The sequence below is a fragment of the Procambarus clarkii genome, chromosome 50, assembly GCF_040958095.1.
Source record: "Procambarus clarkii isolate CNS0578487 chromosome 50, FALCON_Pclarkii_2.0, whole genome shotgun sequence".
Taxonomy (NCBI): domain Eukaryota; kingdom Metazoa; phylum Arthropoda; class Malacostraca; order Decapoda; family Cambaridae; genus Procambarus; species Procambarus clarkii.
The window spans coordinates 34,171,030-34,188,332 of record NC_091199.1 but is presented as its reverse complement, the minus strand read 5'-3'; the positions used below and the strand labels follow the sequence as shown (position 1 = coordinate 34,188,332).

Below are 17,303 nucleotides of genomic sequence, written 5' to 3'. Positions count from 1 at the left end.
TAGTAGACACAATACCATCCTGTTTAGAGTAGTTTACCCCATAGACATTCCAATGAACCATCGTATTCTGTTAGCGTTCCTACAAAACATACTTTAAAGATTTGTAAAGCACCAACTATGGTATATAATATTCATTGGTGAAGGACTGTTATTCTATGTAATAATTTTTAGTGCTTATTATAATTTACTAAGAACAGCTAATATTTCTCAAAACAAAACTACGAACCTTCAATAGGAAGTAGCTGATCTATAATATTCTAAGAGCATGGACAATAGTAGGTAAATTTCACAACCCATGTGGGACCTGAAAAGTACAATTTTCCTTATAATTGAACCAATCACGACTATTCTGCTATCTAGGTTGACGGACGGGTACTGTGAGACGCAAGTTGGTACGTGAGGAAGAGTTTGGGCCTTGGAAAAAAAAGTAACTGGGAATATATCACATATTTACTAATTCATATTCAACATATTGACTTTAAGCATTAAGTCATATATGTGCTGTCTTGTGTGAGAACGGGTTGGGTTGTGAGTGTTGGGTGTGAGGTGTGGTTGTGGGATGTGGTTGTGGTTGAAGGTGTTGTGGTATGGTTGTGGGGTGTGGTTGTGTGGTATAGTTGTGGGGTGTGGTTGTGGTATGTGGTTTTGGGATGTGGTTGTGGGGTGTGGTTGTAGGGTGTGTTTGTGGGGTGTGGTTGTGGGGTGTGGTTGTGGGGTGTGGTTTTGAGGTGTGGTTAAAGAGTGTTGTTGTTGTGTGTGGTTGTGGGTTAAGGTTTTTTGGTGTTGTTGTATTGTGTGGTTGTGGGGTGTGGTTGTAGGATGTGGTTGTGCGGTGTGGTTGTTAGGTGTAGTTGTGGGGTTTGGTTGTAGGCTGTGGTTGTAGGGTATGGTTGTGGGGGTGTGGTTGTGGGGTGTAGTTGTGGAGTTTGGTTATAGGGTGTGGTTGTGGGGTGTAGTTGTGGAGTATGGTTATAGGGTGTGGTTGTGGGGTTTAGTTGTAGGATGTGGTTGTGCGGTGTGGTTGTTAGGTGTAGTTGTGGGGTTTGGTTGTAGGCTGTGGTTGTAGGGTGTGGTTGTGGGGGTGTGGATGTGGGGTGTGGTTGTGGGGTGTAGTTGTGGAGTATGGTTATAGGGTGTGGTTGTGGGGTTTGGTTGTGGGGTGTGGTTGTGGAAAGTGGTTGTGGGGTGTGTGGGGTGTTCAAGATAACCTCAAGATACTCAAATGTTCAAGATGTAGTTGTTGGGTGTGGTTGTGGGGTGTGGTTGTGGGGTGTGGTTAAAGAGTTTTGTTGTTGTGTGTGGTTGTGGGTTAAGTTTTGTTGTGTGGTTGTATAGTGTGGTTGTATAGGGTGGTTGTCGGGTGTGGTTGTAGCATGTGGTTGTGCGGTGTGGTTGTTGGGTGTGGTTGTGGGGTGTTGTTGTGGAGTGTTGTTGTTTTGGGTGTGGTTGTGGGCTAAGGTGTTGTGGTGTGGTTGTGGGGTTTGGTTGTGGGGGTGTAGTTGTGGGGTGAGGTTGTGGGGTGTGGTTGTGGGGCGTGGTTGTGAGGTGAGGTTGTTGGGTGTCGTTGTGGGGTGTGGTTGTGGGGTGTGGTTGTGGGGTGTGTTTGAAGGGTGTGGTTGTGGGGAGTAGTTGTGTGGTGTGGATGTGGAGTGTGATTGTAGGGTGTGTTTGTGGGGTATGGTTTTGGGGTGTGGTTGTGGGGAGTGGTTGTGTGGTGTGGATGTGGGGTGTGATTGTAGGGTGTGTTTGTGGGGTATGGTTTTGGGGTGTGGTTGTGGGGTGTGGTTTGGGATGTGGGTGTAGGGTGTGGTTATGGTGTGTGGTTGTGGGGTGTTGTTGTGGGGTATGGTTGTGAGTGTTGGGTGTGAGGTGTGGTTGTGGGATGTGGTTGTGGTGTAAAGTGTTGTGGTATGGTTGTGGGATGTGGTTGTAGGGTGTGGTTGTGTTGTATAGTTGTGGGGTGTGGTTGTGGTATGTGGTTTTGGGATGTGGTTGTAGGGTGTGGTTGTGGGGTGTGGTTGTGGGGTGTGGTTGTGGGGTGTGGTTGTAGGGTGTGGTTGTGGGGTGTGGTTGTGAGGTGTGGATATGGGGTGTGGTTGTAGGGTGTGGTTGTAGGGTGTGGTTGTGGGGTGTGGTTTTGGGGTGTGGTTGTGGGGTGTGGTTGTGTGGTATAGTTGTGGGGTGTGGTTGTGGTATGTGGTTTTGGGATGTGGTTGTGGGGTGTGGTTGTGGGGGTGTGGATGTGGGGTGTGGTTGTGGGGTGTAGTTGTGGAGTTTGGTTATAGGGTGTGGTTGTGGGGTTTGGTTGTGGGGTGTGGTTGTGGAAAGCGTTTGTGGGGTATGTGGGGTGTTCAAGATAACCTCAAGATACTCAAATGTTCAAGATGTAGTTGTTGGGTGTGGTTGTGGGGTGTGGTTGTGGGGTGTGGTTAAAGAGTTTTGTTGTTGTGTGTGGTTGTGGGTTAAGTTTTGTTGTGTGGTTGTATAGTGTGGTTGTATAGGGTGGTTGTCGGGTGTGGTTGTAGCATGTGGTTGTGCGGTGTGGTTGTTGGGTGTGGTTGTGGGGTGTTGTTGTGGAGTGTTGTTGTTTTGGGTGTGGTTGTGGGCTAAGGTGTTGTGGTGTGGTTGTGGGGTTTGGTTGTGGGGGTGTAGTTGTGGGGTGAGGTTGTGGGGTGTGGTTGTGGGGCGTGGTTGTGAGGTGAGGTTGTTGGGTGTCGTTGTGGGGTGTGGTTGTGGGGTGTGGTTGTGGGGTGTGTTTGAAGGGTGTGGTTGTGGGGAGTAGTTGTGTGGTGTGGATGTGGAGTGTGATTGTAGGGTGTGTTTGTGGGGTATGGTTTTGGGGTGTGGTTGTGGGGAGTGGTTGTGTGGTGTGGATGTGGGGTGTGATTGTAGGGTGTGTTTGTGGGGTATGGTTTTGGGGTGTGGTTGTGGGGTGTGGTTTGGGATGTGGGTGTAGGGTGTGGTTATGGTGTGTGGTTGTGGGGTGTTGTTGTGGGGTATGGTTGTGAGTGTTGGGTGTGAGGTGTGGTTGTGGGATGTGGTTGTGGTGTAAAGTGTTGTGGTATGGTTGTGGGATGTGGTTGTAGGGTGTGGTTGTGTTGTATAGTTGTGGGGTGTGGTTGTGGTATGTGGTTTTGGGATGTGGTTGTAGGGTGTGGTTGTGGGGTGTGGTTGTGGGGTGTGGTTGTGGGGTGTGGTTGTAGGGTGTGGTTGTGGGGTGTGGTTGTGAGGTGTGGATATGGGGTGTGGTTGTAGGGTGTGGTTGTAGGGTGTGGTTGTGGGGTGTGGTTTTGGGGTGTGGTTGTGGGGTGTGGTTGTGTGGTATAGTTGTGGGGTGTGGTTGTGGTATGTGGTTTTGGGATGTGGTTGTGGGGTGTGGTTGTAGGGTGTGTTTGTGGGGTGTGGTTGTGGGGTGTGGTTGTGGGGTGTGGTTTTGAGGTGTGGTTAAAGAGTGTTGTTGTTGTGTGTGGTTGTGGGTTAAGGTTTTTTGGTGTTGTTGTATTGTGTGGTTGTGGGGTGTGGTTGTGGGGTGTGGTTGTAGGATGTGGTTGTGCGGTGTGGTTGTTAGGTGTAGTTGTGGGGTTTGGTTGTAGGCTGTGGTTGTAGGGTATGGTTGTGGGGGTGTGGATGTGGGGTGTGGTTGTGGGGTGTAGTTGTGGAGTTTGGTTATAGGGTGTGGTTGTGGGGTGTAGTTGTGGAGTATGGTTATAGGGTGTGGTTGTGGGGTTTAGTTGTAGGATGTGGTTGTGCGGTGTGGTTGTTAGGTGTAGTTGTGGGGTTTGGTTGTAGGCTGTGGTTGTAGGGTGTGGTTGTGGGGGTGTGGATGTGGGGTGTGGTTGTGGGGTGTAGTTGTGGAGTATGGTTATAGGGTGTGGTTGTGGGGTTTGGTTGTGGGGTGTGGTTGTGGAAAGTGGTTGTGGGGTGTGTGGGGTGTTCAAGATAACCTCAAGATACTCAAATGTTCAAGATGTAGTTGTTGGGTGTGGTTGTGGGGTGTGGTTGTGGGGTGTGGTTAAAGAGTTTTGTTGTTGTGTGTGGTTGTGGGTTAAGTTTTGTTGTGTGGTTGTATAGTGTGGTTGTATAGGGTGGTTGTGTGGTGTGGTTGTAGCATGTGGTTGTGCGGTGTGGTTGTTGGGTGTGGTTGTGGGGTGTTGTTGTGGAGTGTTGTTGTTTTGGGTGTGGTTGTGGGCTAAGGTGTTGTGGTGTGGTTGTGGGGTTTGGTTGTGGGGGTGTAGTTGTGGGGTGAGGTTGTGGGGTGTGGTTGTGGGGCGTGGTTGTGAGGTGAGGTTGTTGGGTGTCGTTGTGGGGTGTGGTTGTGGGGTGTGGTTGTGGGGTGTGTTTGAAGGGTGTGGTTGTGGGGAGTAGTTGTGTGGTGTGGATGTGGAGTGTGATTGTAGGGTGTGTTTGTGGGGTATGGTTTTGGGGTGTGGTTGTGGGGAGTGGTTGTGTGGTGTGGATGTGGGGTGTGATTGTAGGGTGTGTTTGTGGGGTATGGTTTTGGGGTGTGGTTGTGGGGTGTGGTTTGGGATGTGGGTGTAGGGTGTGGTTATGGTGTGTGGTTGTGGGGTGTTGTTGTGGGGTATGGTTGTGAGTGTTGGGTGTGAGGTGTGGTTGTGGGATGTGGTTGTGGTGTAAAGTGTTGTGGTATGGTTGTGGGATGTGGTTGTAGGGTGTGGTTGTGTTGTATAGTTGTGGGGTGTGGTTGTGGTATGTGGTTTTGGGATGTGGTTGTAGGGTGTGGTTGTGGGGTGTGGTTGTGGGGTGTGGTTGTGGGGTGTGGTTGTAGGGTGTGGTTGTGGGGTGTGGTTGTGAGGTGTGGATATGGGGTGTGGTTGTAGGGTGTGGTTGTAGGGTGTGGTTGTGGGGTGTGGTTTTGGGGTGTGGTTGTGGGGTGTGGTTGTAGGGTGTGGTTGTGGGGTGTGGTTGTGGGGTGTGGTTGTGGGGTGTGGTTGTAGGGTGTGGTTGTAGGGTGGGTTTTTGGGGTGTGGTTGTAGGGTGTGGTTGTATAGTATGGTTGTGGGGTGTGGTTGTGGGGTGTGGTTGTAGGATGTGGTTGTGCGGTGTGGTTGTTGGGTGTGGTTGTGGGGTTTGGTTGAAGGCTGTGGTTGTAGGGTGTGGTTGTGGGGGTGTGGTTGTGGGGTGTAATTGTGGAGTATGGTTATAGGGTGTGGTTGTGGGGTGTGGTTGTGGGGTGTGGTTGTGGGGCGTGGTTGTGGGGCGTGGTTGTGAGGTGAGGTTGTAGGGTATCGTTGTGGGGTGTTGTTGTGGGGTGTGGTTGTGGGGTGGTGTGGATGTGGGGTGTTATTGTTGGGTGTGTTTGTGGGGTATGGTTTGGGGTGTGGTTGTGGGGTGTGGTTTGGGATGTGGTTGTAGGGTGTGGTTATGGTGTGTAGTTGTGGGGTGTTGTTGTGGTGTATAGTTGTGAGTGTTGGGTGTGAGGTGTGGATGTGGGATGTGGTTGTGGATGAAAGTGTTGTGGTATGGTTGTGTGGTGTGGTTGTATGGTATAGTTGTGGGGTGTGGTTGTGGTATGTGGTTTTGGGATGTGGTTGTAGGGTGTGGTTGTGGGGTGTGGTTGTGCGGTGTGGTTGTGGGGTGTGGTTGCAGGGTGTGGGTGTGGGGTGTGGTTGTGGGGTGTGGTTGTGGGGTGTGGTTTTGGGGTGTGGATAAAGAGTGTTGTTGTTGTGTGTGGTTGTGGGTTAAGGTGTTGTGGTGTGGTTGTATAGTGTGGTTGTGGGGTGTGGTAGTGGGGTGTGGTTGTAGGATGTGGTTATGCGGTGTGGTTGTTGGGTGTAGTTGTGGGGGTGTGGATGTGGGGTGTGGTTGTGGGGTGTAGTTGTGGAGTATGGTTATAGGGTGTGGTTTTGGGGATTGGTTGTGGGGTGTGGTTGTGGAAAGTGGTTGTGGGGTGTGGTTGTTGCGTGTGGTTGTGGGGTGTGGTTGTGTGGTGTGGTTAAAGAGTTTTGTTGTTGTGTGTGGTTGTGGGTTAAGTTTTGTGGTGTGGTTGTATAGTGTGGTTGTATAGGGTGGTTGTGGGGTGTGGTTGTAGGATGTGGTTGTGCGGTGTGGTTGTTGGGTGTGGTTGTGGGGTTTGGTTGTAGGCTGTGGATGTAGGGTGTGGTTGTGGGGGTGTGGTTGGGGGGTGTGGTTGTGGGATGTTGTTGTAGGGTATGGTTGTGGGGTGTGGTTGTAGGGTGTGGTTGTGTTTGATGGTTGTGGGGTGTGGTTGTGGGGTGTTTTTGTGAGGGCGAGGTTGTGGGGTGTGGTTGTGGGGTGAGGTTGTGGGGTGTGGTTGTGGGGTATGGTTGAGGGTGAGGTTATGGGGTGTGGTTGTGGGGTTTGGTTGTGGGGTGTGGTTGTGGAAAGTGGTGTGGGGTGTGGTTGTTAGGTGTGGTTGTTAGGTGTGGTTGTGGGGTGTGGTTGAGGGTTAAGGTGTTGTGGTGTGGTGGTTAGGTGTGGTTTGGGATGTGCTTGTGGAGTCTTGTTGTTGGGTGTGGTTGTGGGTTAAGGTGTTGTGGTGTGGTTGTCGGGTGTGGTTATTGGTGTGGTTGTGGAGTGTGGTTGTAGAGTGAGGTTGTGGGGTGTGGTTGTGAGGTGTTGTTATGGGGTGTGGTTGTGAGGTGTTGTTGTGGGGTGTGGTTGTGAGGTGTTGTTGTGGGGTGTGGTTGTGGGAGTAGTAGTGGGGACTGGTTGCGGGGTGTGATTGTGGGGTGTGGTTGTGGGGTGTGGTTGTGGGGTGTGTTTGTAGGGTGTGACTGTGGGGTGTGTTTGTGGGGTGTGGTTGTGGGGTGTGGTTGTGGGGTGTGGTTGTGGTGTGTGGTGGTGGGGTGTGGTTCTAGGGTGTTGTTGTAGGGTGTGGTTGTGGAGTGTGGTTGTAGGGTGAGGTTGTAGGGTGTAGTTGTGAGGTGCGGTTGTGGGGTGTGGTGGTGGGGTGTGGTTGTGGGGTGTGGTTGTGGGGGTGTGGTTGTAGGGTGTGGTTGTAGGGTGTGGTTGTGGGTTGTGGTTGTAGGGTGTGGTTGTAGGGTGTGGTTGCGGGGTGTCGTTGTGGGGTGTGGTTGTAAGGTGTGGTTGTGGTGTGTGGTGGTGGGGTGTGGTTGTAGGGAGTGGTTGTAGGGTGTGGTTGTGGAGTGTGGTTGTAGGGTGAGGTTGTAGGATGTGGTTGTAGGGTGTGGAGTGTGGTTGTAGGGTGTGGTTGTAGTGTGTGGTTGTGGGATGTGGTTGTGGGGTGTGGTTGTGGGGTGTGGTTGTAGGGTGTGGTTGTGGGGAGTGGTTGCAAGGTGTGGTTGTGGTGTGTGGTTGTCGGGTGTGGATATGGGGTGTGGTGGATAAGGTGTGGTTGTGGGGTGTGGTTGTGGGGTGTGGTTGTGGAGTGAGGTTTTGGGATGTGGTTGTAGGGTGTGGTTGTAGGGTGTGGTTGTGGGGTGTGGTTGTGGTAGTAGTTGTGGGGTGTGGTTTTGGGGTATGGTTTTGAGGTGTGATTGTGGGGTGTGGTTGTGGGTTAAGGTGGTGTGGTTCTTGAGTGTGGTGATAGAGTGTGGTGGTGAGGTGTGGTTGTGGGGTGTGGTTTTGGAATGTGGTTGTAGGGTGTAGTTGTGGGGTGTGGTTGTGGGGACTAGTTGTGGGGTGTGGTTGTTGGGTGTGGTTGTGGGGTGTGGTTGTGGAGTGTTGTTGTTGTTGGGTGTGGTTGTTGGCTAAGGTGTTGTGGTGTGGTTTTGGGGTTTGGTTGTGGGGTGTGGTTGTGGGGTGTGGTTGTGGGGTGTGGTTGTTTGGTGTAGTTGTGGAGTATGGTTATAGGGTGTGGTTTTGGGGATTGGTTGTGGGGTGTGGTTGTGGAAAGTGGTTGTGGGGTGTGGTTGTTGGGTGTGGTTGTGGGGTGTGGTTGTGTGGTGTGGTTAAAGAGTTTTGTTGTTGTGTGTGGTTGTGGGTTAAGTTTTGTGGTGTGGTTGTATAGTGTGGTTGTATAGGGTGGTTGTGGGGTGTGGTTGTAGGATGTGGTTGTGCGGTGTGGTTGTTTGGGTGTGGTTGTGGGGTTTGGTTGTAGGCTGTGGTTGTAGGGTGTGGTTGTGGGGGTGTGGTTGGGGGGTGTGGTTGTGGGATGTTGTTGTAGGGTATGGTTGTGGGGTGTGGTTGTAGGGTGTGGTTGTGTTGGATGGTTGTGGGGTGTGGTTGTGGGGTGTTTTTGTGAGGGTGAGGTTGTGGGGTGTGGTTGTGGGGTGAGGTTGTGGGGTGTGGTTGTGGGGTATGGTTGAGGGTGAGGTTATGGGGTGTGATTGTGGTGTTTGGTTGTGGGGTGTGGTTGTGGAAAGTGGTGTGGGGTGTGGTTGTTAGGTGAGGTTGTGGGGTGTGGTTGAGGGTTAAGGTGTTGTGGTGTGGTGGTTAGGTGTGGTTTGGGATGTGCTTGTGGAGTGTTGTTGTTGGGTGTGGTTGTGGGTTAAGGTGTTGTGGTGTGGTTGTCGGGTGTGGTTATTGGTGTGGTTGTGGAGTGTGGTTGTAGAGTGAGGTTGTGGGGTGTGGTTGTGAGGTGTTGTTATGGGGTGTGGTTGTGAGGTGTTGTTGTGGGGTGTGGTTGTGAGGTGTTGTTGTGGGGTGGTTGTGGGAGTAGTAGTGGGGACTGGTTGCGGGGTGTGATTGTGGGGTGTGGTTGTTGGGTGTGGTTGTGGGGTGTGTTTGTAGGGTGTGACTGTGGGGTGTGTTTGTGGGGTGTGGTTGTGGGGTGTGGTTGTGGTGTGTGGTGGTGGGGTGTGGTTCTAGGGTGTTGTTGTAGGGTGTGGTTGTGGAGTGTGGTTGTAGGGTGAGGTTGTAGGGTGTAGTTGTGAGGTGTGGTTGTGGGGTGTGGTGGTGGGGTGTGGTTGTGGGGTGTGGTTGTGGGGGTGTGGTTGTAGGGTGTGGTTGTAGGGTGTGGTTGTGGGTTGTGGTTGTAGGGTATGGTTGTAGGGTGTGGTTGCGGGGTGTCGTTGTGGGGTGTGGTTGTGGGGTGTGGTGGTGGGGTGTGGTTGTAGGGTGTGGTTGTAGGGTGTGGTTGTGGAGTTTGGTTGTAGGGTGAGGTTGTAGGATGTGGTTGTAGGGTGTGGAGTGTGGTTGTAGGGTGTGGTTGTAGGGTGTGGTTGTGGGTTGTGGTTGTGGGGTGTGGTTGTGGGGTGTGGTTGTAGGGTGTGGTTGTGGGGAGTGGTTGCAAGGTGTGGTTGTGGTGTGTGGTTGTCGGGTGTGGATATGGGGTGTGGTGGGTAAGGTGTGGTTTTGGGGTGTGGTTGTGGGGTGTGGTTGTGGAGTGAGGTTTTGGGATGTGGTTGTAGGGTGTGGTTGTGGGGTGTGGTTGTGGTAGTAGTTGTGGGGTGTAATTGTGGGGTGTGGTTGTGGGGTGTGGTTTTGGGGTATGGTTTTGAGGTGTGATTGTGGTGTGTGGTTGTGGGTTAAGGTGGTGTGGTTCTTGAGTGTGGTGATAGAGTGTGGTGGTGAGGTGTGGTTGTGGGGTGTGGTTTTGGAATGTGGTTGTAGCGTGTAGTTGTGGGGTGAGGTTGTGGGGACTAGTTGTGGGGTGTGGTTGTGGTGTGTGGTTGTGGGGTGTGGTTGTGGAGTGTTGTTGTTGTTGGGTGTGGTTGTGGGCTAAGGTGTTGTGGTGTGGTTGTGGGGTTTGGTTGTGGGGTGTGGTTGTGGGGTGTGGTTGTGGGGTGTGGTTGTGGGGTGTGGTTGTGGGGCGTGGTTGTGAGGTGAGGTTGTAGGGTGTGGTTATGGTGTTTGGTTGTGGGGTGTTGTTGTGGGTATGGTTGTGAGTGTTGGGTCTGAGGTGTGGTTGTGGTTAAAAGTGTTGTGGTATGGTTGTGGGGTGTGGTTGTAGTTTGTGGTTGTGTGGTATAGTTGTGGGGTGTGGTTGTGGTATGTGGTTTTGGGATGTACTTGTAGGGTGTGGTTGTGGGGGTGTGGTTGTGGGTTGTGGTTGTGGGGTGTGGTTGTAGGGTGTGGTTGTGGGGTGTGGTTGTAGGGTGTGGTTGTGGGGTGTGGTTGTGGGGTGTAGTTGTGGAGTATGGTTATAGGGTGTGGTTGTGGGGTGTGGTTGTAGGGTGTGGTTGTGGGGTGTGGTTGAGGCGCGTGGTTGTGGGGCGTGGTTGTGAGGTGAGGTTGTAGGGTGTCGTTGTGGGGTGTGGTTGTGGGGTGTGGTTGTGGGGTGTGGTTGTGGGGTGTGGTTGTGGGGTGGTGTGGATGTGGGGTGTGATTGTTGGGTGTGTTTGTGGGGTATGGTTTTGGGGTGTGGTTGTGGGGTGTGGTTTAGGATGTGGTTGTAGGGTGTGGTTATGGTGTGTAGTTGTGGGGTGTTGTTGTGGGGTATGGTTGTGAGTGTTGGGTGTGAGGTGAGGTTGTGGGATGTGGTTGTGGATGGTTGTGGTATGGTTGTGGGGTGTGGTTGTGTGGTATAGTTGTGGGGTGTGGTTGTGGTATGTGGTTTAGGGATGTGGTTGTGGGGTGTGGTTGTAGGGTGTGTTTGTGGGGTGTGGTTGTGGGGTGTGGTTGTGGTATGTGGTTTTGGGATGTGGTTGTGGGGTGTGGTTGTAGGGTGTGTTTGTGGGGTGTGGTTGTGGGGTGTGGTTGTGGGGTGTGGTTTTGGGGTGTGGTTATAGAGTGTTGTTGTTGTGTGTGGTTGTGGGTTAAGGTTTTGTGGTGTGGTTGAATAGTGTGGTTGTGGGGTGTGGTTGTGGGGTGTGGTTGTGCGGTGTGGTTGTGCGGTGTGGTTGTTAGGTGTAGTTGTGGGGTTTGGTTGTAGGCTGTGGTTGTAGGGTTTGGTTGTGGGGGTGTGGATGTGGGGTGTGGTTGTGGGGTGTAGTTGTGGAGTATGGTTATAGGGTGTGGTTGTGGGGTTTGGTTGTAGGAAGTGGTTGTGCGGTGTGGTTGTTAGGTGTAGTTGTGGGGTTTAGTTGTAGGCTGTGGTTGTAGGGTGTGGTTGTTAGGGTGTGGATGTGAGGTGTGGTTGTGGGGTGTAGTTGTGGAGTATGGTTATAGGGTGTGGTTGTGGGGTTTGGTTGTGGGGTGTGGTTGTGGTGTGTGGTTGTTGGGTGTGGTTGTGGGGTGTGGTTGTGGAGTGTGGTTAAAGAGTTTTGTTGTTGTGTGTGGTTGTGGGTTAAGTTTTGTTGTGTGGTTGTATAGTGTGGTTGTATAGGGTGGTTGTCGGGTGTGGTTGTAGGATGTGGTTGTGCGGTGTGGTTGTTGGGTGTGGTTGTGGGGTTTGGTTGTAGGCTGTGGTTGTAGGGTGTGGTTGTGGGGGTGTGGTTGTGGGGTGTGGTTGTGGGATGTGGTTGTAGGGTATGGTTGTGGGGTGTGGTTGTAGGGTGTGGTTGTGTTGGATGGTTGTGGGGTGTGGTTGTGGGGTGTTTTTGTGAGGGTGTGGTTGTGGGGTGTGGTTATGGGGTGAGGTTGTGGGGTGTGGTTGTGGGGTATGGTTATGAGGGTGTGGTTGTGGGGTGTGGTTGTTGGGTTTGGTTGTTGGGACCCAACTGTGTCCCCTTGTTCTCGTACCACCCGTGTTGTACACTTTATCTTTATCTGCCTTGACAATTCCTCTGAGAATTTTGTAGATAGTGATCATGTCTCCCCGAGTTCTACTGTCTTCCAGCGTTGTGAGGTACATTCCACGCAGCCTGTCCTCGTTACTCATACCTCATAAACTCATGCCCAATGTAAACATGTGTGTGTTTATGTTTACGTGTATGTTATTGTTTGAGTGCCTGTGTGCGTGCGTGTGTGTGTGTGTGTGTGTGTGTGTGTGTGTGTGTGTGTGTGTGTGTGTGTGTGTGTGTGTGTGTGTGTGTGTGTGTGTGTGTGTGTGTGTGAGTGCGTGTGTGCGTGTGTGTGTGTGTGTGTGTGTGTGTGTGAGTGTGTGTGTGTGTGTGTGTGTGTGTGTGTGTGTGTGTGTGTGTGTGTGTGTGTGTGTGTGTGTGTGTGTGTGTGTGTGTGTGTGTGTGTGTGTGTGTGTGTGTGTGTGTGTGTGTGTGTGTGTGTGTGTGTGTGTGTGTGTGTGTGTGTGTGTGTGTGTGTGTGTATGTGTGTGTTTGTGTGTGTGTGTGTACTCACCTAGTTACTCACCTAGTTGTGTTTGCTGGGGTTGGGCTCTGACTCTTTGGTCCCGCCGGTTGTGTGTGTGTGTGTGTGCGTGTGTTTATGTGCACCTGTATGTTATTGTTTGAGTGCCTGTGTGCGTGCGTGTGTGTGCGTTTTTATGTGTTCGTGTATGCTATTGTTTGAGTGTCTGTGTGCATGCGTCCATGTGTGTGTTTACTATATGTGCCTGCAGGTTTGAGGTGTTAGTTCTTGGGCCCCGCCTTTCTAGCCGTCGGTTGTCTAATGTACTGATTTCCTACCTATTTTCCTCTACCACATGTGCTACATATATGTCTCTCTAACACACTCACACATCCCCAGGATGCTGCCCATACAACCTGTACAACTATTTGATTCTTGGTGAACAGATGGATCAGGTGAAATTTTTTTTTTACATTTGTTTGTGCCTCGGCCGGGAATCGAACTCGGGGTCCTTATAACTACGATTCCCGAGCGTTGTCCGCTCCTTCATGTGTGTGTGAAGGTGTGTGCAGGTGTGTATACATGTGGACATGTCACTAAACTGTGTAAACCATATGTATGGTGTCTCCCTCTACAGGGTCCTGTGCTCAGGACTACCAAGGTGGGTGGTGGTACAGGGAGTGCAGTAATGTTCTTCCCACGAGTCCCCATAGTTACATGATAACATGGAACTGGACGCCAGGTGTCGACAGCGTGGTGTTTCTCCAGCAGCTACAGCTGATGACACGACCCCAGAACTTCCCAACTTCCCACCATTGATTGTTGGTAAGTTAATGTGCTGGTGAGCTGGTACTTGTGGTGGTTGTGGTGAGCTGGTACTGGTGGTGGTTGTGGTGAGCTGGTACTGGTGGTGGTTGTGGTGAGCTGGTACTGGTGGTGGTTGTGGTGGGCTGGTACTTGTGGTGGTTGTGGTGAGCTGGTACTTGTGGTGGTTGTGGTGAGCTGGTACTGGTGGTGGTTGTGGTTAGCTGGTACTTGTGGTGGTTGTGGTGAGCTGGTACTTGTGGTGGTTGTGGTGAGCTGGTACTTGTGGTGGTTGTGGTGAGCTGGTACTTGTTGTGGTTGTGGTGAGCTGGTACTGGTGGTGGTTGTGGTGAGCTGGTACTTGTGGTGGTTGTGGTGAGCTGGTACTTGTGGTGGTAGTGGTGAGCTGGTACTTGTGGTGGTTGTGGTGAGCTGGTACTGGTGGTGGTTGTGGGACATGTAGGCGTCATGGTGACCAAAGGTGTTGTCTGCCAGGGTGGCAGGAAGTGCTCTTGGAGGGACATGACCGAAGGTGTTGTCGGCCAGGGTGGCAGGAAGTGCTCCTGGTGGGACATGACCAAAGGTGTTGTCTGCCAGGGTGGCAGGAAGTGCTCCTGGTGGGTCATGACCGAAGGTGTTGTCTGCCAGGGTGGCAGGAAGTGCTCCTGGAGGGACATGACCGAAGGTGTTGTCTGCCAGGGTGGCAGGAAGTGCTCCTGGAGGGTCATGACCGAAGGTGTTGTCTGCCAGGGTGGCAGGAAGTGCTCCTGGTGGGTCATGACTGAAGGTGTTGTCTGCCAGGGTGGCAGGAAGTGCTCCTGGTGGGTCATGACCGAAGGTGTTGTCTGCCAGGGTGGCAGGAAGTGCTCTTGGTGGGATATGACCGAAGGTGTTGTCTGCCAGGGTGGCAGGAAGTGCTCCTGGTGGCTCATGACCGAAGGTGTTGTCTGCCAGGGTGGCAGGAAGTGCTCCTGGAGGGACATGACCGAAGGTGTTGTCTGCCAGGGAGGCAGGAAGTGCTCCTGGTGGGTCATGACCGAAGGTGTTGTCTGCCAGGGTGGCAGGAAGTGCTCTTGGTGGGACATGACCGAAGGTGTTGTCTGCCAGGGTGGCAGGAAGTGCTCCTGGTGGGTCATGACCGAAGGTGTTGTCTGCCAGGGTGGAAGGAAGTGCTCCTGGTGGGTCATGACCGAAGGTGTTGTCTGCCAGGGTGGCAGGAAGTGCTCTTGGTGGGACATGACCGAAGGTGTTGTCTGCCAGGGTGGCAGGAAGTGCTCCTGGTGGGTCATGACCGAAGGTGTTGTCTGCCAGGGTGGCAGGAAGTGCTGCTGGTGGGTCATGACCGAAGATGTTGTCTGCCAGGGTGGCAGGAAGTGCTCCTGGTGGGACATGACCGAAGGTGTTGTCTGCCAGGGTGGCAGGAAGTGCTCCTGGTGGGACATGACCGAAGGTGTTGTCTGCCAGGGTGGCAGGAAGTGCTCCTGGTGGGTCATGACCGAAGGTGTTGTCTGCCAGGGTGGCAGGAAGTGCTGCTGGTGGGTCATGACCGAAGATGTTTTCTGCCAGGGTGGCAGGAAGTGCTCCTGGTGGGACATGACCGAAGGTGTTGTCTGCCAGGGTGGCAGGAAGTGCTCCTGGTGGGACATGACCGAAGGTGTTGTCTGCCAGGGTGGCAGGAAGTGCTCCTGGTGGGTCATGACCGAAGGTGTTGTCTGCCAGGGTGGCAGGAAGTGCTCCTGGTGGGACATGACCGAAGGTGTTGTCTGCCAGGGTGGCAGGAAGTGCTCCTGGAGGGTCATGACCGAAGGTGTTGTCTGCCAGGATGGCAGGAAGTGCTCCTGGTGGGTCATGACCGAAGGTGTTGTCTGCCAGGGTGGCAGGAAGTGCTCCTGGAGGGTCATGACCGAAGGTGTTGTCTGCCAGGATGGCAGGAAGTGCTCCTGGTGGGTCATGACTGAAGGTGTTGTCTGCCAGGGTGGCAGGAAGTGCTCCTGGTGGGTCATGACTGAAGGTGTTGTCTGCCAGGGTGGCAGGAAGTGCTCCTGGTGGGTCATGACCGAAGGTGTTGTCTGCCAGGGTGGCAGGAAGTGCTCCTGGTGGGACAGGTAGGCGTCATATAGTTTGTAATATTTCACTTTACTTCAGTCATTTTTCACTTACTTTATTCATTTACCTAATCTTTTGCTATTATATACCACTGATATTTGAATCTTTCACTGATTAGGAATAATGAAATAAATTAATAATTTTCACCATTTTGATCCTGTAATATTTTATATCAGTGGAACTTGCCTGATAAATACTTTTGTTACTGATAATTCTGCCCCGTGGTAATGGGTTTATATCTTTGTGTAACTTTTGTGTTCTGGAATGTTTTTAATGTTTTTTTTGCTTGGCTGTTTTATGTCGTAATTATTAGTTGTGGTGGTTTTCTGGCTTGTATTTATGATCTAATTTATGCAATAATAATCAATGAGACTTATATTTAACCATTATAATAATTTCAATATTGCTGTCTTTATATATCTTATTCAGTTGTCTTTATTCCCAAATTTTACAACAACAATATATTTAACTAGACAAAGACTTTTATCAATTATCTAAAATTTTTACTTCTCAAGTTCTTGTTCTTGTTGCTGATTATTGTAACTTTGACTTATATTATTGTATTTGTTAATTATACAGTTTACTGTAAATATTACCTTGTTTAAATATATAACATTTTGGTGTATACATTTGCAGTATGGAGTGACCAGCCCCAGGGACCAGGTGGTGACCCGTGACCAGCCCCAGGGACCAGGTGGTGACCCGTGACCAGCCCCAGGGACCAGGTGGTGACCCGTGACCAGCACCAGGGACCAGGTGGTGACCCGTGACCAGCCCCAGGGACCAGGTGGTGACCCGTGACCAGCCCCAGGGACCAGGTGGTAACCCGTGACCAGCCCCAGGGACCAGGTGGTGACCCGTGACCAGCCCCAGGGACCAGGTGGTGACCCGTGACCAGCCCCAGGGACCAGGTGGTGACCCGTGACCAGCCCCAGGGACCAGGTGGTGACCCGTGACCAGCCCCAGGGACCAGGTGGTGACCCGTGACCAGCCCCAGGGACCAGGTGGTGACCCGTGACCAGCCCCAGGGACCAGGTGGTAACCCGTGACCAGCCCCAGGGACCAGGTGGTGACCCGTGACCAGCCCCAGGGACCAGGTGGTGACCCGTGACCAGCCCCAGGGACCAGGTGGTGACCCGTGACCATCCCCAGGGACCAGGTGGTGACCCGTAACCAGCCCCAGGTGGTGACCAGCCCCAGGGACCAGGTGGTGACCCGTGACCAGCCCCAAGGACCAGGTGGTGACCCGTGACCAGCCCCAGGGACCAGGTGGTGACCCGTGACCAGCCCCAGGGACCAGGTGGTGACCCGTGACCAGCCCCAGGGACCAACTGAGGCCAGACCTAATTATCCCCAGATATTTAACCAACTTTTTCCACCTGTGATTGTAATATTAAACAATTAAACTCAATACAATACTTTTCCTCTCTTGGAGGAAATATTTGATGTGTTGAGGTTAACACTTAGTAAAGTTAATCTCAGTATCCCATATATTTTATTCTTTATGTTTATGCATTGATTATTATTGCCTTATGATCCCTGCAGATGACGACTCCTAGATATTTCTCCCATTAATACCTCACATATTCAATATTGTCCAGGTGATATATGGGAACTTTAGTATTATTATTACTAAGCTCAAATCCCAACATTTTACAGCATTAAACTGCATCTGCTAATCTTTTGTCTACGTCGAAAGTCTATCCAGATTGTCTTTTAGTACTTTTGGTAGTCTAACTCAAACATGGAAGGTAAATCCACGTGGGATTTAACTCCATTCATGCCAGCTCTCTGCTGTCTTTTTTAATAACCAATGACCAAGGTGTAATCCAACTTAGGATAGACCGCCATTACCATGTGCCTCCAGCTCTTTAGTCTTGTGAGGACCAGTATCAAAGTCCTTGTTGGCGTCTAGTTAAAGAATGTCACAATCCTTCCTACTATTACCTTCTTGAAATTTACAGGAAAAGAATGATAGAAAAGGTCTTAAACATGAGCGGCCCTTAGTGAAACCATGTCGTTAATTCTTTATCAATCTGTTGTTCAAGGTGAAAACGAATGGCTTTGGCAATTATCAATTAAATCCATTTGCAGTTGTTGGCACCACATCAGCAACCATCCATCACTCCGGTACTCTGCTCGAGTCTAATGATTAATTAAATATGGTAGACAATGAGTCTGGCTCTGGGGACTAGTTTACCTTTAGTTTGCATATATATTTAATAACCTCCTCGCTAGTAACTAGACCAGTTAAGTACTAAACCTACTAAGCTAGTTAACCACTAAACTAGTTAACTTGTCGTCTCGACCTTCGAAGACTTTTTCTTCTGAGTGCGTAATTGAGTTTCTTTAGGAAATACAGAGACGAAGAATTTATTTGAAAT

At 51.4% G+C, this 17,303-nt stretch overlaps 1 protein-coding gene across 1 annotated transcript in view; it reads left to right on the top strand.

The window, feature by feature from the left end:
* LOC138351743 (uncharacterized) overlaps positions 1-17,075 on the top strand; it is a 42,818-nt gene extending 25,743 nt beyond the window's left edge. Inside the window, exon 5 of the mRNA XM_069303771.1 lies at positions 16,968-17,075. Within this exon, the coding sequence (XP_069159872.1) occupies positions 16,968-17,075 (108 nt within the window). The remainder of the gene's footprint in view (positions 1-16,967) is intronic.
* Positions 17,076-17,303: the final 228 nt, after the last annotated feature.